At 46.9% G+C, this 25,821-nt stretch overlaps 1 protein-coding gene across 2 annotated transcripts in view; it reads left to right on the forward strand.

Moving 5' to 3' along the window:
* The window catches only part of DIP2C (DIP2 acetate--CoA ligase C (putative)), a 166,804-nt gene that overhangs the window by 94,543 nt on the left and 46,440 nt on the right, over positions 1-25,821 (forward strand). For both annotated transcript variants that reach the window (XM_017862169.1, XM_017862170.1), the window contains exons 23-29: positions 2,757-2,880; positions 3,445-3,566; positions 4,724-4,835; positions 4,917-5,026; positions 8,250-8,380; positions 19,037-19,205; positions 21,729-21,899. In XM_017862169.1, the coding sequence (XP_017717658.1) occupies positions 2,757-2,880; positions 3,445-3,566; positions 4,724-4,835; positions 4,917-5,026; positions 8,250-8,380; positions 19,037-19,205; positions 21,729-21,899 (939 nt within the window). The remainder of the gene's footprint in view (positions 1-2,756; positions 2,881-3,444; positions 3,567-4,723; positions 4,836-4,916; positions 5,027-8,249; positions 8,381-19,036; positions 19,206-21,728; positions 21,900-25,821) is intronic.

The following is a 25,821-nucleotide window of genomic DNA, read 5'->3' on the forward strand; positions in this document are numbered from 1 at the left end:
CGGGGCCTTCCTCAGCGGGGCGGGGGCTGAGCCGATTCTGCCCGGGCTCTTCTCTGAGATTTGCGGCCCCCGCCAGCCCCAGGCCCGGCCATGCTCACGGCGATGGGTGGTGTGCTGGTTTTCCTTGTTGGGAGACCTGCCCCTGGAGTCGGGGTGGATCTGAATGGGTCCCATCAGCGCCCAGCCTGGCCGTGCGGAGTGTCTCTGTCCCGGTGGGCTGGTTGCTGTGAACAGGTGGCAAGGAGACCCCCAGAGTGGATGCTCAGAGGAACAGTCCAGTTTCAAAGGCCCCCAGATCTACCTTCTCAGGGGGATTGCCTGGACTTCAGCCCTGCCTTCCTTGTTGTCTTTGCCCGTCTCTGCCACCTTCTGCTCTTGGGCTCTTCCACTTTACATCAGTTTCTGTTTTCTTACTTTTTAGGTGTCCTCTAAGTGGGGAAATAATTGAGGAAAATGTGTGGGATGAGAAGGTTGAGTTCAGAGAAATGTAAGCTAACTATCTTCTCCATGGAGGACACCAGCCAGTCAGCAGGAAGGGTCTGAAGACCCCCCGGGCAGTCACGTGGGCAGCCTCCCCGCAGCCCTGGCCTGCTGCAGAGGTCCTCAGGGAGAAGGCACTTTCCCCGCAGACCCAGCGGGGCTCATCGGCTGCCTTGTGGACGTTTTGGTAGAGGTCAGGGTCTGGCGCTCACATCTTGATGCTTCCTGAGACATTCTCTTCACTCCCACCTTGTCCCGCCCACGTTTCTGACCCGGGCCCTTCGAGCTGGGAGGCTGACGTGCTTTTCCCAGCATCGCTGCTGAATAGCCCCAGACACTGTTCGTCCATGCAGCGTCCTCCTTGTTGCACGAAGTCGGCTCCCTGACAGCCTTCTCGGGCTGGCTGCGCGCTCCGTGCTCCGTCCCCACGCTCATGCATTCATCTTTGTAGCTGTAACTCAAATAAGAATTCCTGGGCCAGGCGTGGTGGGTCACGCCTGTAATCCTAGCGCTCTGGGAGGCCAAGACGGGCGGATCATGAGGTCAGGAGATCAAGACCATGCTGGCCAACATGGTGAAACCCTGTCTCTACTAAAATACAAAAATGAGTTGGGCGCGGTGGTGGGTGGCTGTAGTTACAGCTGCTCAGGAGGCTGAGGCAGGAGAACAGGAGAATCGCTTGAACCCAGGAGGCGGAGGTTGCAGTGAGCTGAGATTATGCCACTGCACTCCAGCCTGGTGACAGAGCAAGACCCCGTCTCCAAAAAAAAAAGCAAAAAATTCCTGAGCCCAGGTGTTCAGTCACTCTTCGGCTCTGGAGTCTTCCTGGCCCTGTGGACTGCAGTCCAGTTGCTACTGCTTGAGGGAAGATCCTCACTGTGTTAATAGCTGTGAGACAGAATCCGATCCCAAGAGGTTTTTAAATGACGTAGAAGCAGTCTTCACATCTGAGAATATTGCAGAGGAGCTAGAACTGTGAAGTGTGTCAGCAGGAGAAGCTTGTTTTGGTTAGTCACATGCTTATAATTTGTAATTTATTCACATTTTTCTTTATGGCTTTTAAATAGGCCAAGATGGGAAGATCACTTGAGGCCACGAGTTTGAGACCAGCCTGGGCAACATAGGGAGACCCCATCTCTATGAGAAAAATTTTTATAGAAATTAGCCAGGCATGCTGGTGGCACCTGTAGTCCCAGCTACTCAGGGAGCTGAGGCAGAATTGCTTGAGCCCAGCAGGCCCAGGCTGCAGTGAGCAGTGATCACACCATGCACCCCAGCTTGGGAGACAGAGACCCTGTCTCAATAAATAAATAAATAGTGACTCCCACAGTCTTGCGATGTTGCTTAGTATATATCTTGCAATTCACCTTCCCTCACAACCCTTTTGTAAGCTATTTTCCAGCACAAATATGTTTTCTATTTATTTCTACATTAAAGTCTATGTGAAAATGCACTTCACAGTTCTTTTCATTCCTTCAGGGTGTTTTTCACTATTTGCTTTTGTTTTTCGCTTTCTGACTTCCTTGATTTTGATGTGGTCTTTCTAAATTAAAATTTTTAATTAGTCTTAACTTCCAGTGTGCAGGCCCTTCCAGTGTACTAAGAATTCCCACTGCCCATGACAGTAACACAAGTCCCAGAATTGTTAGGGTTTTTTGTTCTGTTTTTTTTTTTTTTTTTTTTTTGAGATGAAGTCTTGCTCTGTCGCCCAGGCTGGGGTGCAGTGGCCGGATCTCAGCTCACTGCAAGCTCCGCCTCCCGGGTTCATGCCATTCTCCTGCCTCAGCCTCCCGAGTAGCTGGGACTACAGGCGCCGCCACCTTGCCTGGCTAGTTTTTTGTATTTTTAGTAGGGACGGGGTTTCACCGTGTTAGCCAGGATGGTCTCGATCTCCTGACCTCGTGATCCGCCCGTCTCGGCCTGCCAAAGTGCTGGGATTACAGGCTTGAGCCACCGCGCCCGGCCTGTTCTGTTTTTTAATTGACGTAATCATTTTTCAAAATATTTCTTGTTACCCTAAATATATCTGGATGCTTCTTTGGTCTGCACTCCTCACCTAGTTGGAAGAAAATGGGGTTGACCTCTAACGTATGTAGTTTTGGGGGAAGCTGAAAACATTCTAAAATTGACTGTCATGTTGGTTGCACAGGTCTGTGCTTGTTCTAAAAACCACTGACGTTCGCTTTGCGTCAGTGAGTCGTAGGACGCGTGTGCGCTCTCCGCAAGCTGCTCTGCTGAAGGAATCTTACGCACTTGTCCCTGTGATCGGCCCGCAGGGTGCGATCGCGAACTCGCTGACCTGCGTGCAGCTGCACAAGAGAGCCGAGAAGATCGCCGTGATGCTCATGGAGAGGGGCCACCTTCAGGACGGCGACCACGTGGCCTTGGTCTACCCCCCAGGTACGGGCGCAGGGCGGGCTTCCCCTGAGAGATGGCCGCGGGTCAACCGCAGTGTGAGGAGGTCCCTTACACCTGCTGGTGCCTGAGCCGAGGGCAGCGTGATGGCCGGGAGTCTGCGCTGTATCCAGCTGCTTGCGAACTGGCCCCTTTGTGTCTGGCTACAACCACTCATGGGCACCAGCCACATGTGCTGCTGTTAGAGACTTCAAGAAAGTGATGTTTTCAAAGACTTTTGTATCCAAATTTGTGTTATTAGCTACCTCAGGTAATTTACTTAATAGTACCTAAATCTTGACTAAATTCAGTTACAGAGGTGGGTAATTCCTTAGCAAAATGGTGTAAAATTAAACCTCCAGGCTGCCTTGTCACCTCACATCTGAAAGGACGGGTAGATGACAGTGACCGCCAAAGCTGACAAAACCTGCCGGGAGGACAGAGGCTGCGAGAAGTTCAGCTGCTTGTTCACCCGTTGAACTTGTTGCAGACTAGCATTTATGCCGACAGGGACAGTGGGCATTCAGTAGCGTGGTCTGCCTCAATAATGATGTTTTTCTCCTTGTGTAGGAATAGACCTGATAGCAGCGTTTTATGGTTGCCTGTACGCAGGCTGTGTGCCCATAACCGTCCGTCCCCCGCACCCACAGAACATCGCAACGACGTTGCCTACCGTCAAGATGATTGTAGAGGTAACGTGCCTGGGAGTGTCGGGGCCTCCACTGCCTGGAGCTGAGTATGGAGCTCGCAGAGCGCAGACTCTGACATCTCCCAGGGCAGCTGCTGGCTGTGGGAGCCGGTGTGTGTCTGGAGTCAAATGGTCAGGACAGGACAGGGTCTCTACCTGTAGGGAGCCTACAGTCTAGGTCTAGAAGTAAGATCTAAAGGTGTGCATGGAGGCAGAGGCTGGATGGTAGCCTCTGCAGTGTCTACCCTGGAGAAAATGGCTCCCAAGAGAGGGCATCGCCACCATTCCTTGGGCTTCCCCACAAACCCAGCCTAGCAGACCGACCACGGGAAGAGACAGGGCTTTTTCAGAAGCCCTCTCCTCAAGATGTAGAAGTTTTCTGCTCCTTTTTGAAAGTATAGATCTCTTTTTCTTCGTATACAGCTGAAGGAGTTTGAGAGGATTCAGCTATATTATCCCTGTTGAAGGAGGAACTACAGGGGAAAACAGTTCGGGCAGAGAATGCACCTGTCCCGCCCACACCTGAGTCCCTATTAGCATGGTGCTGGAGACTCCCACAGTGGCCACTCCTGCTAGAAAGTATGCGTGATGTGTCTGGGTGTGTGTGGCGTTTCCAGGAGAACTATGCACGACGTGGGTGTGTGTGGCGTTTCCAGGAGAACTATGCGCGACGTGGGTGTGTGAGGCGTTTCCAGGAGAACTATGCGCGACGTGGGTGTGTGGCGTTTCCAGGAGAACTATGCGCGACGTGGGTGTGTGTGGCGTTTCCAGGAGAACTATGCGCGACGTGGGTGTGTGAGACATTTCCAGGAGAACTATGTGTGATGCGTCTGGGTGTATGTGATGTTTCCAGGAGAACAGAGCTAATGCTGTGAGTGGTGAGCTCATTTCTGCACGTGTCATGACGCTGAGGCTGTGGGTGCGCTGGGCCCAGGAAGTGCAGATGCAGCAGCTGCAGGCCCCACCCCCAGCCCCTGTGCCTCCACAACCAGACTCCTAGCTCTGTTCTTCCTCAGCCAGCAGCAGGAAACAGTGGGTTCGGTAACCTAATCTGCCCGTTAAAGCAACATGGTTTTAGCGTGCATAGTGAGCAGGAGACCCGTGAGAAGCGAGCACGCTTTCATCTGGGTCCACGTTCATGGCTCCGTTCTCTGATGCCAGGTGAGTCGCTCTGCCTGTCTGATGACGACACAGCTGATCTGTAAGTTGCTGCGGTCCAGGGAGGCGGCGGCGGCTGTAGACGTCAGGACGTGGCCCCTCATCCTGGACACAGGTCAGTGCTTTGGCTGGAGAAGGTGGTTTGCTTATGGCCTTGCTCAGGCTGGATCTGCTGATAAGCTGTGTTCCTCTCCAGATGATTTGCCAAAGAAGCGGCCTGCCCAGATCTGCAAACCTTGCAACCCAGACACCCTCGCATATCTCGACTTCAGCGTGTCCACAACTGGGATGCTAGCTGGCGTAAAGGTGAGTGGGGCCGGCTGCGGGAGGCGACCACGGGAGGCGACCACAGAGCATGCTGGAGGTGACAGGCTGCGTGCTGACTCTCAGCGCCTCTCGTGTAGTCAGACTTTGAGATGTGGAAAGAGCTGTACATACGTGTTTCATCACAGTATGACACGTATGACCATTTCCATCCTTAACCAGGCTGATTCTGTCCAAATGTCCCAAGTATGTTTTTATGCGAACACGGTCTCAGTAGCCGACAGACAAACACTGTGAATGTTTTTCTCTCTTACTGGTTCTCAAATCCGAATGCTCTGTGATAAATCTCTGCACACTGCACTTTCTAGCGTTTTAACCTGGGCTGTATTAGAAATCATCATGACCCTCTCATCTCAGACGCCACCCTCGTCGAGGTGCCATGCAATCCTCCCCGCCGTTGGGGACTTCGCAGCCTTGCACGCCCTCTGCCCCCGTCTGTGGGTCTGACTGGTGAGCTGGCTTTGCCTCGCACAGTTCTCACTCTCCATCCACCTCTTAGTAGAACTGAGGTGGAATACCAAAATAGCTACAATATGAAATAAAATAATTTTTCAAAAGCTTTTGAAAAGAAATGTTTTCAGATCAAGATGATTTAGTTACTGTAGTCTGAAGTTAGCTGTGACCCTCCTCCTGTCATAGGCAAAAGAGAAGCACCTGCTTCCAGCCGTACCATTTTCATGGCCCACTTACCATCTCAGTGTCTGGCGTAGAGTAGATCATCAGAACTTTCTTGGCTGCTTTTCTTTAGCCGGTGTCGATTCCTGTTTCTCTGCTGAAGTCCCGCGAAGGCCCCGCTGGCTCTGTGACCCAGAGCCAGGGTGATGGGAGCACTGTGTACCCCTTCTCTTACCCTCCATACACGGTTGTCCATGCACTCGTCTCTGAATTCCCCCTGGATCCTGAGGGCAGGGCCGTCTCTTACTCTTCTGTTCATCTCCAGTGCTTAACACAGTGCCTGATAACAAGCTCTCAATACTTTAGTATTTGCTGAGCTGAAGAACTCAATTCTCCACCTAGAAATAGTGCTTTGCACAGAGCAGCAGTTCAGGGCAGGCTTGCTCTAGTTGCTGAGCTGAATGGGTGGGTAATTTTAGGAGGCAGGATTTTACTAACTCCTAATCCAGGGAGGCAGGAGTCTGGATGGATGTTTTATAAATTCAGTCTCACTTCTCCTTTAAACAAAAATTTGCCTTAAAAGCAAGCTAAAAAATTACTTACATTTTACATTCTATGATAATTCTATGTTCCCCGGTTTGAATATAGTAAGAGAGTTACGAAACCTCCTGGGCAGAACTTCCAATAGTGGTGGAACATTTTACAGTGGGAGGACGCCCACCCCAAGTTCTCTCACCTCTTGCTGGAGTGATGAACGAATGATGGGGAGCCAGGCATTTGGATTTCCCCAGTTATTACAAGGCTCCGTGCTGGTCCCTTAACAGTTTAGCTGTGGTGACATTCTACTTCAGATCAACGTGTGACTTTTTTTTTTCTTTTTTTTTTGAGATGGAATCTTGCTCTGTCGCCCAGGCTGGAGTGCAGTGGCACGATCTTGGCTCACTGCAACCTCCACCCTCCTGGTTCAAGTGATTCTCCTGCCTCTGCCTCCTGAGTAGCTGGAACTACAGGCACATACCACCAGCCCTGGCTCATTTTTTGTATGTTTAGTGGAGATGAGGTTTCACTGTGTTGGCCAGAATGTTCTCGATCTCTTGACCTTGTGATCTGCCCGCCTTGGCCTCCCAAAGTGCTGGGATTACAGGCGTGAGCCACCGCACCCGGCTGTGACATGTTTTAAAACCGCAAAAATCAGACCATTTCTTTGCTGCTTTGGCTTCCTTTTTCCTGAGGTTTGGCTAAAGAGCTTCTGTGAGAAAATTGATCTTGTTAATGTATTTTATTGTATTTCAAAGTAATTGACATTACACACAGACTGTAGGGTACTATTACAGGGATTAGGGAAGGGGAAGATGCGGAAGCTGTTCACTGTCTGGTCATGATGGGATGATTGGATTTTGGTCACCATCTCCCTGCAGGATGGTGGAAGATGGTGAAGGGCGTTGGAGTGTAGGAGGACCTGAGCTCTAACTCCCAGCGCTAACTTATGTCACAGGCAGCACAATCTTTAACTTCTGTGAGCCTTCACTTTCTGATCATTAAGATGGGTGAGCCACCCAGCAGGTCTCGCTGGCCACGTTCTGCACAGCAGAGGCTGTCTGTGTCCAGCCCTGCAGTAGCCATGAACAAGGCGGGGCCTCGACCAGCAGAGGTGGGAGCGCGCCATGTGCCTGCCCTACCTCTGTGGGACAGTGTGTTGGAGAGTGGATCACACGAGAACCACTTCCTGCAAGACTTGCTGTTCAAATGCACTCTTTGAATAGCTAGCGTTGCCAGGTCCTGGAGGACCAGCAGTTCTGAGTGAGGTTTACTCATTGAAAATGAGAACTCCAGTGAAGATGTCAGCCACTCAACATTCCCCAGACACAACATAGCCCCAGCTTGGCGACAGTCGTCCCCGGTCCTGAAAACAGCTTTGGGCATTTGGGGCCAGTGTCATTTGTTGTTTTCTGGGTTTTGTTCTCTAAAATGTATTGGAGAGACAGGGTCTCACCCTGCTGTCCGGGCTGGAGTGCAGTGGTGATCCGAGCTCACTGCAGCCCGGAACGCCTGGTCTCAAGGGACCGTCCCACCTTGGCCTCCCGAGGTGTTTTGATTACAGGTATGAGCCACTGCGCCAGGCCAGCACACGTTTCGTGTGGCCTTTCTGTCTTAAAGATGTCTTGGGTATCAGGCCCCATGCATTTAATGCGGCTTTATTGTCTTGTAGGTACCCTTGGGTATGAAGTCCCCTGCGTTCAGTGCAGCCCTGTTTTCCCACAGGCGTCTTAGGGTGTCAGGTCCGATGCGTTTAATGCAGCCCTGTTTTCCCACAGGCGTCTTAGGGTGTCAAGTCCGATGCATTTAACGCAGCCCTGTTTTCCCACAGGTGTCTTAGGGTGTCAGCAGGGTGTCAGGTCCGATGCATTTAATGCAGCCCTGTTTTCCCACAGGCATCTTAGGGTGTCAAGTCCGATGCGTTTAACGCAGCCCTGTTTTCCCACAGGTGTCTTAGGGTGTCAGGTCCGATGCATTTAATGCAGCCCTGTTTTCTCACGGGTGTCTTACGGTGTCAGGTCCGATGCGTTTAACGCAGGCTTGTGTTTTGCAGATGTCTCACGCAGCCACCAGTGCCTTCTGCCGTTCCATTAAGCTGCAGTGTGAACTTTACCCCTCTAGAGAAGTGGCCATCTGCCTGGACCCTTACTGTGGACTGGGGTTTGTCCTCTGGTGCCTCTGCAGGTGAGATTCCTCTCTGTATCTTTACATTAAAAAAAAAAAAAAATCGTGCACCTTCCTCTCCAGACCTTAGACCCAGCCAGGCAGCCTAAGCACTGTCCCCGCACCCCGACCCCTGTCCCCTCTGCCTTTCCTGGTGGACTTGGCTCTCGGGGACAGAGCAGTGCCTGGGGTGATTTTGACTTTCTGCAGCAGTGGAGGAACATTTCAGAGAACTGTCTGTTGAGGACCTTTATTTCTGACAATCGGAAGACTCCCAGGCTCCAGGCTTGGTTCTTACACATATGAAGCCTGGCGATGGTGCTGGGCCAGCAGGCATTGCAGGCTCTTACCTCCCACCGGCTTCACCCCAGCTGTTACTGCAGGGCTCAGGCTGGGCAGGCCCAGAGGTGAGTCCGCGAGGGCTGAGCATTCTCCAGGGTGCGGCACGCTACCCAGCAGCCGGCTCGGAGCCTGGCCCACGGCAGGTACTCGGCAAGTATTTATGGGATAAATGAAGGACCAGAAAAACAAATGGATGTTTCTTGGCTTTTTTGTCTGATTATGCATACATGTTCATTGTAGAAATTTTAGAAAATACAAAGTAATATAAGGAATAAAATAAAGCCATCAACAATCGTACCACCTGATAAAGGGTGTTACCAGTAAAATCCACTCTTAGCATTGGACGTATAGTTTTTCAGAGTTCATTTTCCAGTGGAGCATTTTCAAACATGTAAGCATAGGGCATGTTCAGTAATAAACACCCATGACCATCATCCGGCTTCACATGTCAGCATTTTAGTGGTTTTGTAGTATCCGGCTGCTTTCCCCCTTTTTTTTTAAATGGGTATTTTAAAGCTAACACAAACATAAAAATAATTTCACTCATAAATCTTTACACATGTTATTTTATGAATAAATAGACATTAATATATTTATAAAACTGAGATGCTACAGTATGAAATTGGTTATGATTTTCTTTATAGTGGATCTTTTTTCTTTTTTTTTTTTTCGAGACCGTCTCGCTCTGTCACCCAGGCTGAAGTGCAGTGCCACAATCTCAGCTCACTGCAACCTCTGCCTCCTGGGTTCAAGCAGCTCTCATGTCTCAGCCTCCTGAGTAGCTGAGATTACAGGCACCTGCCACCACGCCTAGCTAATTTTTGTATTTTTAGTAGAGATGGGGTTTCACCATGTTGGCCAGTCTGGTCTCGAACTCCTGACCTCAGGTGATCTGCCTGCCTCGGCCTCGTGAGCCACTGTACCCAGTCAGATGTTTTTCTCCTGTCAGCACTCTTCTGGAACAAATATTTTTAATGTATTACTAATATTTAATAGTATTAAATTGGATTAAAATGTAATCTTGTATTTTGAAAATACCGATGTTCTAATTAGGACAATTCGGCTTTTTGAGAAAGCAGATAAAAGTGAATAAATGAAATAATGATTTTTGCCTCAGTCCAAAATGCAATAACATTGTAAATTTTTTTTTTGTGGGAAATCGCTCAGAACATGGCCTTAGCTACACATGCCAAGTGGAAGGGCAGAGGCCTGTTCCGAACAATCGCCCTTGTAGGGAGACTGTATTTCATTCGGCAAAGTATGCCAGTCAAACTGAAGCCAGCTGGTGGAAGCCGCCGGCCTGCAGGCTCACCGTGCCTGGCTCCCGGCGAAAACCAGCGAGACGGTGTTTGTGGCAGGGAAAGTAAGTTTTCCATGTGAACCCACGATAACAATAGATTGTCCAGGTTGCAGTGGACTTTAACAAGCATCTTTCCTGCAAAATATTAATAACTCAGAAGTCACAAGATCACAGTATTCTGTTGATGGCCCTTGCAACAGTTAATATAGCCATAAACCTTTCCATTAAAAAAACATTCTCTATAGAAACAGATCCCAATGGACTTGCTTTAAAAAACAAAAAAAAAAAAATCACTTGGATCCTAGATGCACAATGACTAATACAGAAGTTAAAAATAATAATGACTTCCCTTTCCCATGCAGTTCTCAGCAGGTCTGGGGAGGGAATCAGGCAGAAGAGGCCCTGGGGGTATAAAATTTGAGGCATCATCTTCAGGCTGTGATCCTAAGATAGTGCAGCAGGGTGGGGAGGGCGTCTTGGTTGGGGGCAGCCGCACAGGGTGCCCAAGCCCAGGTCGGAGGGGGGAGTCCACAAGGGGATGTCCTGGCATGGGCTGTGGGAGCCAGGCAGGGTGCAGTGTGGGGAAGCCAGCTTGTTCCAGGAATCAACAGCAGCAGAGGGAGAATCAACTTCATGTGGGGGATTAGAAATAAGTGATGGGGATACGTTCGTTGTGTAAACATCGAGTTTGCTTGCACAGACCTGGCTGGTACAGCCTGACACACCCAGTCCGCAGTCCTGTGCAGCGTGTTAGTGCAGTGTGTTAGTGCAGTGAATGCTGCAGGCAGTGGTAATGCAATGGTAAGTATTCGTGTATCTAGACATATTTAAACACAGAAAAGGTACAGTAAAAAGATGGTACGGAAGGTAAAAAAAAAAAAAAAAAAAAGAAAAAGCTGTGTAGGGCGTTTCCCATGACTGGAGCTGGCAGGAGTGGAGGTTGCCCAGGTGAGTCGGCGAGTTGGTGAGTAAGTGGCACCTGGATGTGAGGCCAGGACATAACTGCGCACTGTTGTGGCCTCTGTACCAGACACTTCGGCTATACCAAGTTTATCAAATATGTTTTTAGGTCTTCAATAACAAATTAACCTTCGCTTACTGTAACTTTTTAACCTTAACAACGTTTTAATTTTTTCAACTTTTGACTTATCTATAAAACACTTAGCTTAAAACACAAACATACAACTATACAAAATAATTTATCTTCTTACTCTATAAGCTGCTTTCTATTAAATTTTTAAAAACATTTTATGCTTTTGTTAAAAACTAATAGGCACACACATTAGCCTAGGCCTCTACAACACACATGCACACACACATACACACACACACACCAGCCTAGGCCTCCACAACACACACACGCGCACACACACACAGCTGCCTAGGCCTCCACAGCGCGCACGCACACACACACACACGCACACAGCTGCCCAGGCCTCCACAATACACACACACACACACAGCTGCCCAGGCCTCCACAACACACACACAGCTGCCTAGGCCTCCACAACACACACACACACAGCTGCCCAGGCCTCCACGACACACACACACACAGAGCTGCCTAGGACTCCACAGGGCCAGAGTGTTCAGTGTCACTGTCTTCCCTTCCACCTCTTGTCCCACTGGAGGGTCTTCAGGGACTACGCGCACGGAGCCGTCACCTCCTAGGATAACAATAGCTTCTCCTGGAGGACCCTCCTGAAGGACCTGCCGAGGCTGTTTTACTATTTATTTATTTATTTATTTTTTGTTGAGATGGAGTCTTGCTCTGTCGCCCAGGCTGGAGTGCAGTGGCCGGATCTCAGCTCAGTGCATGCTCTGCCTCCCAGGTTTATGCCATTCTCCTGCCTCAGCCTCCCGAGTAGCTGGGACTACAGGTGCCCGCCACCTCGCCCAGCTAGTTTTTTGTATTATTTTAGTAGAGACAGGGTTTCACTGTGTTAGCCAGGATGGTCTCGATCTCCTGCCCTCGTGATCTGCCCGCCTCAGCCTCCCAAAGTGCTGGGATACAATTTATTTTTTTTATATAAGTAGGAGGATGCTGTAAAATAACAAAGTACAGTAACTTCATAAACCGGTAGCACAGTTGTTTATCATCATGGTTAAGTATTAGGTTGTGTACATAATTGTATGTGCTCATCAAAAAGCTGATCCACTGTGCCCAAGTAGGCTTCGTCCCCAAGATGCAAGGTTGTGTCATACGCAAATCAAAAAATGTGATGTATCATGTAAACAGAACTGAAGACGTGATTGTATGTGCTGTGCTTTTATATGACTGGCAGCACAGGTTTGTTTAGACCAGTTACCACCACCAACACAAGTAATGTGGTGTGCTGCCACGTCTCTAGGCAGTAGAAATTTTTCAGCTTTGTTATAGAATCATGAGACCACTGTTGTACATGGACCCATCCTCGACCAAAGCATCACTATCCTGGGACCTCAGGCATGCTAATTTTTAAATTTTTTGTAGAGATGGGGTCTTGCCATGTTGCCCAGGCTGGTCTTGAACTCCTGGGCTCAAGCCATCCTCCCACCTCAGCCTCCCAAAGTGCTGGGATGATAGGCATGAACCACCACACCCAGCCTAAAAAAACATTTTTTTTTAATTAGCCGGCTGTAGTAGTGTGTGCCTATGGCCCCGACTACTTGGGAGGCTGGGGTGGAGGATCACTTGAGCCTGGAAGGTTGAGGTTGCAGTGAGCTGAGATCACACCACTACACTCTAGCCTGGGTGACAGAGCAAGACCCTGTCTCAAGAAATAAAGATTGCAACAGATTATAACACTTTGAGTAATATAGGAAATTTTCCAACTATTTAGATACATAGATGAACAAATGGAAAGCTTGATGAGAAGTGAGGATTTCTATAGTAGCCATCCACGAAGTAGTTAGAGGAAAGAGAGGCTTCACAGTGGAAAAGCATGAACCAGGTGGTCCAGGCAAACCTCATTAGTGGTGAAGCCTGCAGCACATGGTGGGTGGGATGAGGAGAACAGCATCCGCGATACTCCCGCCAAGGACGCCTGCCCTGTGTCTCCCCATGTGGAAGCATCGGCCCCCCAAGTTAGGGGACTGACTGGACAATGCACCCGCCTAGAATCTTCCCAAAGCCTGGTGTCGTGAGAATCATGGAAACATCCAGAAACTCGCTCTGGGCAGAGGGAGGCTGAGAGCCGACCACTTACTTGCAATGTGCCTGCACAAACTGGACCCTTTTGCTACAGAGGATGTAATCGGGGACAGCTGGAGAGACTTGAATAGGGTCTGAGCTGGGACAGAAGGAATGTGTTGGTTTCTGATTTTGATGGCTTAGTTGTTTATGGAGGAAAATAGACTTGTTTGTTGGAACTCCCCCCTGAGGTGTCTGGGATTAGGCATCAAGTCAGTGACTCACCATCAGATAATCCAAGGGAGATAAAATTATTTTAAATGTACTTGTAAGTTTTCTATGACTTTGTGATTATTCAAAAGTTAAGTAACACAAATAATTTGTGTCCTCATCCTAAAGCTTTCTTCTGTCATAAAGTAGAGGATTGTTTATCTGAGAATTATGAATATAATGGGATTGTTTCAAAATACTTAAGATTACACCTGTTTTTAAAAATTGTGTCAGATAGCCCATATTCATGTATTGGAAGATTCAATATTAAAATGGTAGTTCTCCCCACATTGTTTTATAGGTTTAATGTAATTCCTATCGAAATCTTGGCAGGCTATTTTTTGGGGGTTTTTTGGAGCAGAAATTGATAATATCCTAAAGTGAATATAAAGGACCCACAACAGTCAAAGCAGTTTTAAAATAAGATAACTAAATTGGAGAATTTAGAACTTCTCATTCCTGATTTCAGAAATGCTGCAAAGCTACAGTAACCAAAACAACATGGTACTGGCATAGAGACAGACTGAGATAGACTGATTATATATGACAAACAGAATTGAGAGTCCAGAAATAAACCCTTATATTTATGGTCAAATAATTTTTTAACAGAGTTACCTGAGCAATTCAATGAAGAAAAGAGTTTTTCAACAACAGATGCTGGGAAATTTGGACATTCACATGAAAATGAAAAAAGATAAACCTTGACTCAACATCATAAGTTAGTTCAAGTGGATCATAGATCTGAATGTAAGAGCAAAAATTATAAAAATTTTAGAAAACACGAGTAAATTTTCATAATCTTGGGTTAGGCACAGAGTTCACTAAAGGTACGCTACATAAATACTGATAAATTGGACTTGAACAAAATTTAAAACTTTTGTATATCAAAAGACATGACTAGAAAGACAAGCCACAGTCTGGGAAAAAACATTTGCAAATTATAAATCTCATGAAGTACTTCAAAGCACCTATGTAATAAACTTTTTCCCATTTTTTTTGAGACAACCTTGCTCTGTTGCCCAGGCTGGAGCTTACTGGTATGATTTCAGCTCACTGCAACCTCTGCCTCCAAGGTTCAAGTGATTCTCCTGCCTCAGCCTCCCAAGTAGCTGGAGCTACAGGCATGCACCACCACACCTGGCTAATTTTTTTGTTTTTTTAGTAGAGAAAGGGTTTTGCCATGTTGACCAGGCTGGTCTCGAACTCCTGACCTCAAGTAATCTGCCCGCCTCCAACTCCCAAAGTGCTGGGGATTACAGGTGTGAGCCACTGCACCCAGCCTATGTAATAAACTCTCAAAACTCAGAAACAAGCAACATAATTTAAACACGGGCAGGAGATCTGAACAGATATCTCGCCAAAAGAAGACGTACAAATAACTGATAAGGACATGAAAAGATACCCAACATTAATTAGGGAAATGTAATTAAAACCACAGTGAGGTGCCACTTCACACCCACTAGAATGCTGTCAACGCAAACACAGGAAAATAAAGTTGGAGAACTCGTGTTTTCTGACTTCAAAACTTACACTGCAAAGCAACAGTAGCCAAGAAGGTGGAAAAATGAATTCTCATACGTTGATAATGGGAATGTAAAATGGGGAACCACTGTTTGGCATGGTCTTAATTAAGCAGACTTGCTGCATGACGCAGCAGCTGCCCTCCTAGGAGGAGGAAAAGCGAACGTCCACTCAAAGACTTGGTGTAAGTTCCCTGGAGCCTCGGTCAACACGAGGAAGCAATCCAGGTGTCCGCCAACAGGTGAACGAACAAGGGACGCCTGCCACATCCATGTGGTGGGTGCTTCTGTGCAGGATCAGCCCAGAAGCACCTGCTGAGGGAAGGAAGTGTGGCTGTGTGGTAGGCAGTGTCCAGAAAAGGCAACTTTGTAAAAACAAAGTAGAGTGATGACAGTGGGTAGGGCTGGAAATGGGACTGACTGCAGATGGACACGGGATCCCTTTCAGGAGGTGGGAATGTTCTAGAGTGGTGACAATGTTACAACTCCTCAATTTTACTAAAAGCCATTTAATTCTGTGCTTAAAATGAATGAAATTTAGGGTATGCAAAGTTTACCTGAATAAAGCTGATGGGTTTCTTAGAAAGAATAGGCCAGGCACAGTGGCTCATGCCTGTAATCCCAGCACTTTGGGAGTCCGAGGTGGGTGGATCACTTGAGGTCAGGAGTTCAAGACCAGCCTGGCCAACATGATGAAACCTTGTCTCTACTAAAAATACAAAAATTAGCTGGGCGTGGTGGTGGGAGCCTGTAATCCCAGCTACTCAGGAGCATTAGGCTGGAGAATCACTTGAACCCAGGAGACGGAGGTTACACTAAGCTGAGAATGCACCAGGGCACTCCAGCCTGGGTGACAGAGTGAGACTGTGTCTCAACAACAAAAAATAATAAAGTGCTTCACTGCAGTAATTGAAGTGCGTAGGGAGACCCTGGGCTGGATGGCATGCCTGCTGGCAGAGGGCACCACCCAGGACCCCTGGGTGAGGTGAACCTGTCTTGTTGAATTCCTAAGTTGGGAGAGTTTTCAGTTGTTGGTATGTTTTGTCAGGTTAGTAATCCGAAATCATCAAATTGCTAATGTACAAATGTATGTTACTTACCAAATGTCCATTTTTATTCTTTTTGAAGTTAAGATCTAAAGAACAGCTCAAGTTCCCAACATTTTCAGAGAATAATATCTTCAGAATAAGCAACCTGCTCTTAAATTGCCAGTGCCAAAAATCAATTTTGGCTAATACAACAATTAACGAACATTTGTCGTATTGAGTGAGATAAGGGCAAGTAGGAAATCATGAGTTGAGTTTTCTATTTGTTTCTGCTGTCAAGATTCGTTTTTTCTTAATGTTGACATCTTATTTATGGGGATGAGGAGGGAGGTGAAACTATATTTCGTTTTCACAAGTATATTTGAAATTCTCTAGCCAGGAATTCACATTGGGTACCCAAGCCTGTTTGTCTGCTGGCAGTTCTGACAGAGCAAATCATTCATGCTGATGTGTATTTTTGAGGAAGCCACTTCCAGGGACACTTAGAAATGGTTAAAATGACTTTGGGCAGCTGAGGCAGGAGGATTGCTTAAACCTAGGAGTTCAAGACCAGCCTGGGCAACATAGACCCCCATCTCCACAAAAAAGTTTTAAATTAGCCCATCATAGTGGCACCTGCCTGTAGCCCCAGATACTTGGGAGGTGGGAGGATCACTGAAGCCCATGAGGTCAGGGCTGCAGTGAGCTGTGATCGCACCACTGCACTCTAGCCTGGGTGACAAAGGAAGACTGTCTCAGAAAAGAAGAAAAGAAGTGGTGAATATGGTAAATTTTGTGTTACATATGTTTTACCACAATAAAATTTTTTAAACTAAGACTAAATGGCCAATTTACAGCAGAGTAATAATTCAAGGCCTGATATTCACCCCTTATGTGCCTAACCCTGTTCTCAAAGGATTCAACCCTTGAAAAGGTCACTATTTGCTATAAAGTCATCCCTCAGTGTCCACAGAGGAGATGGGTTCCGGGACCCCGTAGATACCGAAAAGCGAGGATGCTGAAGCCCCTGACGTAACATGGCGTTGTATGTGCGCATCACCTGTGCACTTCCCCTCATAATTTAAATAATTTCTGGATTACTTGTAATACCTAAGACAATGTAAATGCTATGTAAATAGTTGTACTATGTTGTTTATTCAATAGTGACAAGAAAATCTACGAGTTAGGTATAGACGCAGATTTTCTCATGAGCATCTTCGATTCATGGTTGAAGCCAGGGGTGAGGAACCCACAGACACAGAGGGCTCTGTGTCCTTTTGAAAAGAATAAATCAAGCTTTAGAAAAGAGAATGAGGAAAGAAATGGAAAATTGCCCAAAAACGCTTTTGTCACATTTGCCAAAGAGGAGTTTTTCATACTAAGGGTCCTGTTTGAAATAAATTTTGTTAGCCAACTTAATTTCCTTACATGTATTTAGTCGGATTCTCTTATAAACAATTATGAAGATTTCTAAATGAGATTGGCCACATTAGAGAACTGGCTTTAGTATTATAGCATAGTAGTTAACAAGGCCTAACTCGTTAATCATAGTGCTATTTCACTGATAAAATTTTGTGTAGGCCTCTTGTGGCGGCTCATGCCTGTAATCCTAGCACTGTGGGAGGCCAAGACAGGAGGAGTGCTTGAATCCAGGAGTTTGAGACCAGCCTGGGCAACATGACAAAACCCTATCTCTATCAAAAAAAAAAAAAAATTAGGCTTAGTGTTGTGCACCTGTAGCCCCAGCTACTCGGGGGCTGAGGTGGGACGATGGCCTCAGCTTGGAATATGGAGGTTACAGTGAGCCCAGATCACACCACCGCACTCCAGTCTGGGTGACAGAGTGAGACCCCGTCTCAAAAAAAAAAAAAAAAAAAATTGTGTAGGTTGGGCATGGTGGCTCACGCCTGTAATCCCAGCACTTTGGGAGGCCCAGGCACGTCTTACATGGCCACAGCAGGAACAAGAGAGGATTGCTTGAGCCCAGAAGTTCAAGACGAGCCTAGACAACATAGACCCTACCCCTGAAAAAAAAAAACAAGCATGGTAGTGTGCACCTGTGGTCCTGCTGACTCAGGAGAGGCAGGAGGATCGCTGGAGCCCAGGAGTTTGAGGTGACAGTGAGCTATGATTATACCACTATACTGTAGCCTGTGCAACAGAACGTTCTTGCTAATTTTTAAATCTTAGAACGTGATTTATCTAGGATATGTTATTTTAATGCATGGCATCTATTAATGTGAATTCATAGTAGCAAAAAAAACAACATTAAAAATGTAGTTTTGACAAGTTGTTTATTAAATCCACACTTACCCCATCAATTGATGATAAAATATGTAACCTATCACTGCTTCATTTCTCTAAATCTATTCTCTCATATGAAGGTAAAATTAAAGAATGATTATATTTTCTCTCCTCTGTTTGGTGATTTGTTGGGATCATTTTAAAATAAAAATCTGAACTTGAAAAGATGCAGTGACTAACTTTACTTACCATAATTGTCTTTTTTTCACCCTGGCTGTCAGTTTTCTAAACCAGGTATAGGACTACTCTTTCTTAAATTGCTGTTTGGTAAATATTTTAGGTTCTGTGGTCTCTGTACTATCACTCAGCTCAAAGCTGCTAGAGACAATATTTAAACAAATGAGTGGTGGTGGCTGGCCCTGTTCCAATAAAACTTTATTTACAAAAACAGGAAGTGTCTGTGGTTTGCCAGCTCCTGTTCTGAAGCTACTTTTTTTTTTTTTTTTTTTTTTTGGACCAAAATTTGATCCCTGTGTTTTCTACAAGAAAGAGGATCCAGTTTGCTGATGTTGCAGGTCTGAGAGACGTCACAGTTCTGAGAGACGTCAGAGCATCACAGCATTTAGTAGTCTTAAGTGTGTGTTCGAAGTGGTAGTAACTGCCTCATGATTCTGTAGTACATATTTGCTTTTCAGAAGGCTTCCATGTGAACATGGTCGCAGTTTGCAGCGTTGGTTTTACTGTCCCCTTCTACAGATGGCAGCACAGGCTGTTCCAAGTCCTCCTTGTCCTCGGAGTCAGTGCTGCCCTGAGCCCTCCAGCCTTGCTGAGCTCCTGCCCTGACAGCCTCTTCTTTCTCTGCAGTGTGTATTCTGGGCACCAGTCCATCCTGATCCCACCCTCCGAGCTTGAAACCAACCCCGCCTTGTGGCTTCTCGCCGTGAGTCAGTACAAAGTCCGAGACACGTTTTGCTCCTACTCCGTGATGGAGCTGTGCACCAAGGGGCTGGGCTCGCAAACAGAGTCCCTTAAGGTAAGCAGCTCCCTTGGCAGCTCAGCGCCCCGCGAGCCCACAGGGACTCGTTTCTAAGAAGGCACGTCTGTGACTGGGTGAAGTTAAAACAGTCCTCCAAAAAAAAGCCTGGGTTTAATCTAACGTCACCTGAAGCTTGCGAACTGCCTTTATATGAAAATGTTTTTAACGTGAATATTTCCCCATGACTCACAGACAGTAACAAACCAGAATGTAAAATATTTTCAATGCCTATCATTCCTCTGGGTCTACATGAAAGATCCTAAATTTGATTTTTTTGTTGGGTGGATTCAGTGTTCTGAAGTATTCGGTGTTCAGAAGCTCTGAGGCGATGTTAACTTGTTCTGATACTGGTATTTAAGAAGGTAGGTGTGAATTTAGCCACTCACTTTTGTTTTTCCTGGAGACCCTAATTTGTGGGTCTGGACCCTAAGCTCAATTCATTTTACAATTAACAGTGTTGTGTTTTATTTTTAAATAACTGCCATTATGTAAGAATAATGGTATTTCCCTCCATTTAAACCAAGGATGTTTTGATAGGTATATCTTCATGGTAAATTAAGTAGCACTTAGCTCCAAGTAACGAGGAGGGAATAATCATATGACCAGTTTTGATTAAATTTCAACCGACTTTGTACTGTTTGGATGTGTGTCTGTCTTCGTATATACATGGATTGTGTGTTTGTGGCATCCACACACAGATCAATAGTGCAACAGTACATTTATCTGTCCTGCCTTGTTTTCCTAATGCATAAAGCTTCAACAGGAAAGCAAAATGCAAGATAATGTTATGTAATATAAGTAACTGTGCAATCATTTTGAGTTTTATATTTATATAGGAAAAAGTTACACAGCATTATTCATATTCACTTATATTGTATTAAAAAGTGAGTACATGGCCGGGCGCGGTGGCTCAAGCCTGTAATCCCAGCACTTTGGGAGGCCGAGACGGGCGGATCACAAGGTCAGGAGATTGAGACCATCCTGGCTAACATGATGAAACTCCGTCTCTACTAAAAAATACAAAAAACTAGCCGGGCGAGGTGGCAGGCGCCTGTGGTCCCAGCTACTTGGGAGGCTGAGGCGAGAGAATGGCGTGAACCGGGGAGGCAGCGGAGCTTGCAGTGAGCTGAGATCCGGCCACTGCACTCCAGCCCAGGCGACACAGCGAGACTCCGTCTCAAAAAAAAAAAAAAAAAGTACATTTTCATGACCTTCCTGTTGGCACATACATAAATAACCAGAATAAATAATGACGTAGTTGAGGGTCACTACGTATTCATTTCATCCTTACAATAGCTCTCTGAAATAGGAGCCGTTATTGTCTCCATTTTAAAGCTGAGGAAACTTATATCACAGAGAAATTAAGCGACCTCTCCAGGTTCTTAGGTTGAACGAACCTAGAGCCAAATTTATAATCTTTGGCTTCAGACCTGCTATTGCAGCTACATGTGCTTTACCTCTCAGACGTGCGCACGTGTGAATATGTAATTTGTATTCCCCAGACTTGAGTTTTTCCTGTTTAGCTCTGTGTGTGCAGTCGTGTTTGTATGCTCAGCACGAATGTCGAAGTCAGCTAGAGCTGTGTGTCCTCCTTGCTCAGGACCTTTGTCAGTTGTCCACGTGTGCTGAGGCTGCCTGGAAAGGGCTCAAAGGACCTGATGGCTGGGGTTTTGGTGGCCGCCCTCTTAGCAGCTCTGGCTTCCACTCCAAGACACAGTCATTCACGGTTCGCCTTCACATTCACAAGCCGTTCCTATCACTCCCTTATTTTCCCTCTTGGCCTGGGCAGTGCCACAGAGTGAGCTGTGCTTAACTCCTTGAAATCCTTGTATGACGTTTGCTGTTGTGCTCAGCTGACTGAATTTGGTGTGGAAACTGAGATGTTCTTAATCTTATGCTTACTGTAGAAACAGACACGCTTGAGAGTGAGAATAAATTCTTGGTGTAATGGGGCATAAATGGAGCACTGTCTATGAAGTCTAAAAATTTAGGTTTATATTCCTGTCTATTAAAATGCAGGTTTTCAGGCTGGGTGTGGTGGTACATGCCTGTAGTCCCAGCTACTTGGGAGACCACAAGGTGGGATGGTCACCTGAGCCCAGGAGTTCAGCTCCCCTGGGCAGCATAGTAAGACCCCATGTCTTTAAAATATGTAGATTTTTCCCATTCCTCTCCAGTGTGTGTTCTGGTACATCCATGCCCAGAAGAATATATCAAATGCCTCTCCTTTCCCAAACTGCCTTTAATCGTCTCATCCAGGAAGTTGCTTTTCCTCCACCTGTCTCCTCATCACAGTTCTTGCTCCAGGCGGCTGTTTGTTCATCATTTGAATAGCTGTGTGAGTGCTTTTTCACCACTGCTGGGTTTGTTACGTTAAGGAAGTGGACCCAGGCGACCCTGGAAAGGCATCGCTGTGTTGAGTTTTCCAATGTTTATGTGGGGATCCGAGGGAAGGCGTCTCCGGCTCACTCCAAGCTCGGCCCGTGGGGGCTGACTTGGTTTCTCTGTCGTTATCTCCAGGCGCGAGGGCTGGACTTGTCCCGAGTGAGAACCTGCGTGGTCGTGGCGGAAGAGCGGCCGCGGATCGCGCTCACACAGTCGTTCTCAAAGCTGTTTAAAGACCTGGGCCTTCACCCGCGGGCCGTCAGCACCTCGTTCGGTTGCAGGGTGAACCTGGCGATTTGCTTGCAGGTGAGATTCTCCGACATCACGGCGCTGAGCCGGAAGCTCCCGGGGTGGGCGCAGCCGACTGGCTCCAGGCTTCTCCCTGGGCTGGTGCTCGGCTACCTTCAGAAGAGATCTTTCCGTCACACGCATGCTGTTGGTGCAGATCTCTGTTTTTTTACACTACAGTCTGCGTTCGTATCCATATTCATAACAAGCATTCATAGCACTTACTGTGTTCTGGAACATTTTAACTTTTGTGACAGGAGGAGCAGTTTGTCCAGACCTCTAATGTCGGACTTTTTAAAGATTAGATACTAGACAGATCAAGAAACCAGTCCCTCGAAGTACTTAGTCTCATGTGTGCAGACGATCGCTGTAGGAAGAACTTAATTACACTGAGCAGGTTCTGGGATTTGCTGCTGCAGTGGCAGTGTAGAAACAGCACAGCTGCACTTGTGCGAAAGCGGGGTACCTGAAGGGGCTCTGGCAAGACAGCCTTGCATTAACAGTGGCTGACAAGCCCCAGGCAGAGGTGCAGATCTGGTTCCTGGAAGAGTAAGGGCTCCCCTCTCAGCAGGTGCTGGTGAGGCAAATGGTTGGCGGGCAGCACCTCCACCTCCCTCTCTGCCCACCTGCTGTCCTACTTGTGATCCCAGGGTGATTGCTTAAGGTTGCTGCTGGGTGAGCCTCTGAAGGCTCTGTCTGCCTTTTTCATGCCTGTCGAGGTGCTTGGAGTTAGCCACTAGGTCAGAGGAGGGAACCTCCTCTCTTCCCAGGATCATTTCAGAAAAAGTAGCTGCAGAAAGCTTTTCTTGATTTTCTTTTTTCTTTTTCTTTTTGGAGACAGGGTATCACTCTGTCACCCAGGCTGGAGTGCAGTGGCATAATCACGCATAATCGCGGCTCACTGCAGCCTTGACCCCCCAGCCCCCACTCCCGCTCCCGCTCCCAGGCAGGCGCAAGCAACCCTCCCACCTCAGCCTCCCGAGTAGCTGGGACCGCAGGTGCCCACCACCACACCTGGCTAATTTTTGTATTTTTTGTAGAGACAGGGTTTCACCATGTTGCCCAGGCTGGTCTTGATCTCGTCAACTTCATGATCTGTCTGGCTTGGCCTCCCAAAGTGCTGGGATTACAGACATGAGTCGCCGCACCTGGCCTTTTTTTTTTTTCATACACGGGATGTTCCTTGCTTCTGTCTTCCTTCTCTTAATTATTACAATAGCTTCGTTTTTAAGAAATTATATATTACCAAATTTCTCTCAAGAGTCAGGTAAACCTTGTCCTATGATTAAAATTAATACCCTTTTCTCAGAGGTCATCTGAAGAATTAGATATATCTCACCAACCTAGTTCTTAAAATATTGAAGTTTTCTTTCCCTATTCACCTTTTTCTGTTCCTCATAAATGCTTATCACCATCGATCCCATTAGGAGAAACAGGAAATGCAGAAGTCTGCCTCTTAAATCAGTTCAGCAATAGTGTGATGTCCCACTTGTCTCTGCCCACCAGTGACAGGGACCCCCGGGCAAGAGCAAATCAGTGATTTGTGAGAGACGGCACTGGCCATGGCGAGGCTGCTGCTTCTGGCTTTGTCTCTTAAAATGTCGGGGTGGGGCCGAAGAGAGAAGAGCGGAGAGTAACACTTAGCACTGTGCCCTCCAACAGGTGACAGAGTTCAACCTGTGTTGCAAAATTGGCCTCTTGTAGAGTACGTACATTTATTTTCTTCTTTACTTTTTCATTTATTATTTATTTCTATCCACCTGGATCCAAAATGTTTATTTTTTTATTTTTATTTTTTGAGACGGAGTCTCTGTCACCCAGGCTGCAGTGCAGTGGTGCGATCTCGGCTTGCTGCAAGCTCCACCTCCCGGGTTCATGCCATTCTCCTGCCTCAGCTTCCCCAGCAGCTGGGACTACAGGCATTCGCCACCAGGACTGGCTAATTTTTTGTATTTTTAGTAGAGACGGAGTTTTGCCATGGTAGCCAGGATGGTCTCGATCTCCTGACCTCGTGATCCCCCACCTCGGCCTCCCAAAGTGCTGGGATTACAGGCGTGAGCCACTGCACCCGGCCCCAGAATGTTTTAAGATGGTTTACAAGGAAGGAGTACACTCAGTAGGAGAAGATAAAATACACTAAAAACGAATCAAAACATGGAGGTGAAAGAAAAAAATTGCAGGAAAGTGACACCCTGAAGAACAATTGGCATGCTGGTGTTTTCCGCGAGGCTCTGAAGTGTGCCACCGTCCTTACCTCAGCACCGGGGCGGGGCCGGACACGTGCTGGATGTTGAATGAATGTGCCCTGTGAGAGTGCTGAGCCCGGTTCTGTATTCTTAATAGGAAATAGCAATATGTTCTTGTACAGAAGACAAGTTCATCAGTATGACCGCTGAGTCAAAATTCAGTATTGCTAATCATGGGTCATGGCACTATTTTGCAATCTTGGCAGCATCTTTAAGCATTTTTGTCCATGTTCAGTTTTCTGCTTGACCTATTCGTAACTCCTTTCAGTCAGCATTTCCTTATCTGAATAGTATTGGAAAATAGTTGGAAGTATCCAAGTGTCTACTAGCAGAGAGAAATTAAATTTATGTACAAAGCAATGCAGGCTCACCTCCCCTTGCCCGAAGCTTTGAGGGCAGGTGCGCTTCAGAATTAGGTTTCTGGCTTTGTGAGAGGTGACGTGGCACAGATGCCATGCACGATGCCACAGTTCAGTATCACATGTGCCAGTGTTCCTGCAGCAGGGAAGGGCAGACTTAAAGGGGCTCATGTCAGCCTAGGTCAAATTTTACTACAAAGAAACTTAAGACAAAGTTTGTGCCATCATCAAACATTTCTCATAGTGAGATGGACAGTAGGCATGTAGGTAATTTTTTCAGGAAGCGACTCATTCTTAGTAAGTGAGCAGTGAGAGGCTAGAGTGCCATGGGCATGGGGAGGCATTCGGGGGAGGGCGGTCAGGAACACTTCAGCAGAGCACACTGGAAGGGTGGAGCCGTGCAAAAGTCTAGTGAAGGCAACTGTAAGTGAAAAGGCTTCAGGCAGAGCTGGTCTTTGGAAACACTCATTTTCTGGAATTTTTGCAAAATTAAAAAAACATGTTGGTGATAGCAAACAAGCAGAGTGGGAGAAGCCCAGAATCCAGAATCCAGAGGCAGAAACCACCTCTCACTGCCTGGCTCTCCACAAGGCCCAGCACACAGGACATGCCTGATACATTAAATGTACACTGAGTGCTTATGAGTGGTAGTAAGGAAAGCCTGAAATGTTTCTGAGTTTTGTGTACATTTATTTTTCTTTATACAAGAATATTTTAGAAAACAAAATCAGAAAATATACTTTAGCTTATAAATAGCACTCATAAACGCATCTACCCTGAGATAATCACAATTAATCATTTGATGTAAAAAATAAAAAACACAAAAAATTAAGATACTCCCAAAATTCCAAACCTCGTACCTAAATATTTAAAGATGTTGAAAAATGTAGTTTTCAGTTTGAAGCAGCAGCATTGTGAGTGAGTATGGAAGCAGGGGGGTGTCTGCTCTCAGACTGACTGCATTCTAACAGCGCTGGTTTCCCGACTGGAGCCCCCGTGCCCCTGACTGACTGCGTTCTAACAGTGCTGGTTTCTCCTGGCTTCTTTGCTGGAGCCCCTGCAGGCCTTCCCTGACTGTGTGCTCTGGTGGAGGAAGCCTGATGAAGCGAGGAAAGAGTTTTGTCTCCAGGAGATAGGGAGCACACTCAGCAAAGAACATTGTCCAGAAGAGAGAGGGAGCCTCACCCGTGTGCAACAGGGCTTAGGAGGTGTCAGGGTCATCACTGTCAGAGGGGGTCCTGGTCTTCAGGGAAGGCTGAGCTGCGCAGTTCACGAGTATTATTACTGCAGGATTTAAAGGCCTTTCCGGTGCTACTGAGCAGTGCTGCATCCTCA

Source organism: Rhinopithecus bieti, unplaced genomic scaffold, assembly GCF_001698545.2.
Source record: "Rhinopithecus bieti isolate Rb0 unplaced genomic scaffold, ASM169854v2 scaffold_64050, whole genome shotgun sequence".
In the NCBI taxonomy this organism is placed as follows: Eukaryota; Metazoa; Chordata; class Mammalia; order Primates; family Cercopithecidae; genus Rhinopithecus; species Rhinopithecus bieti.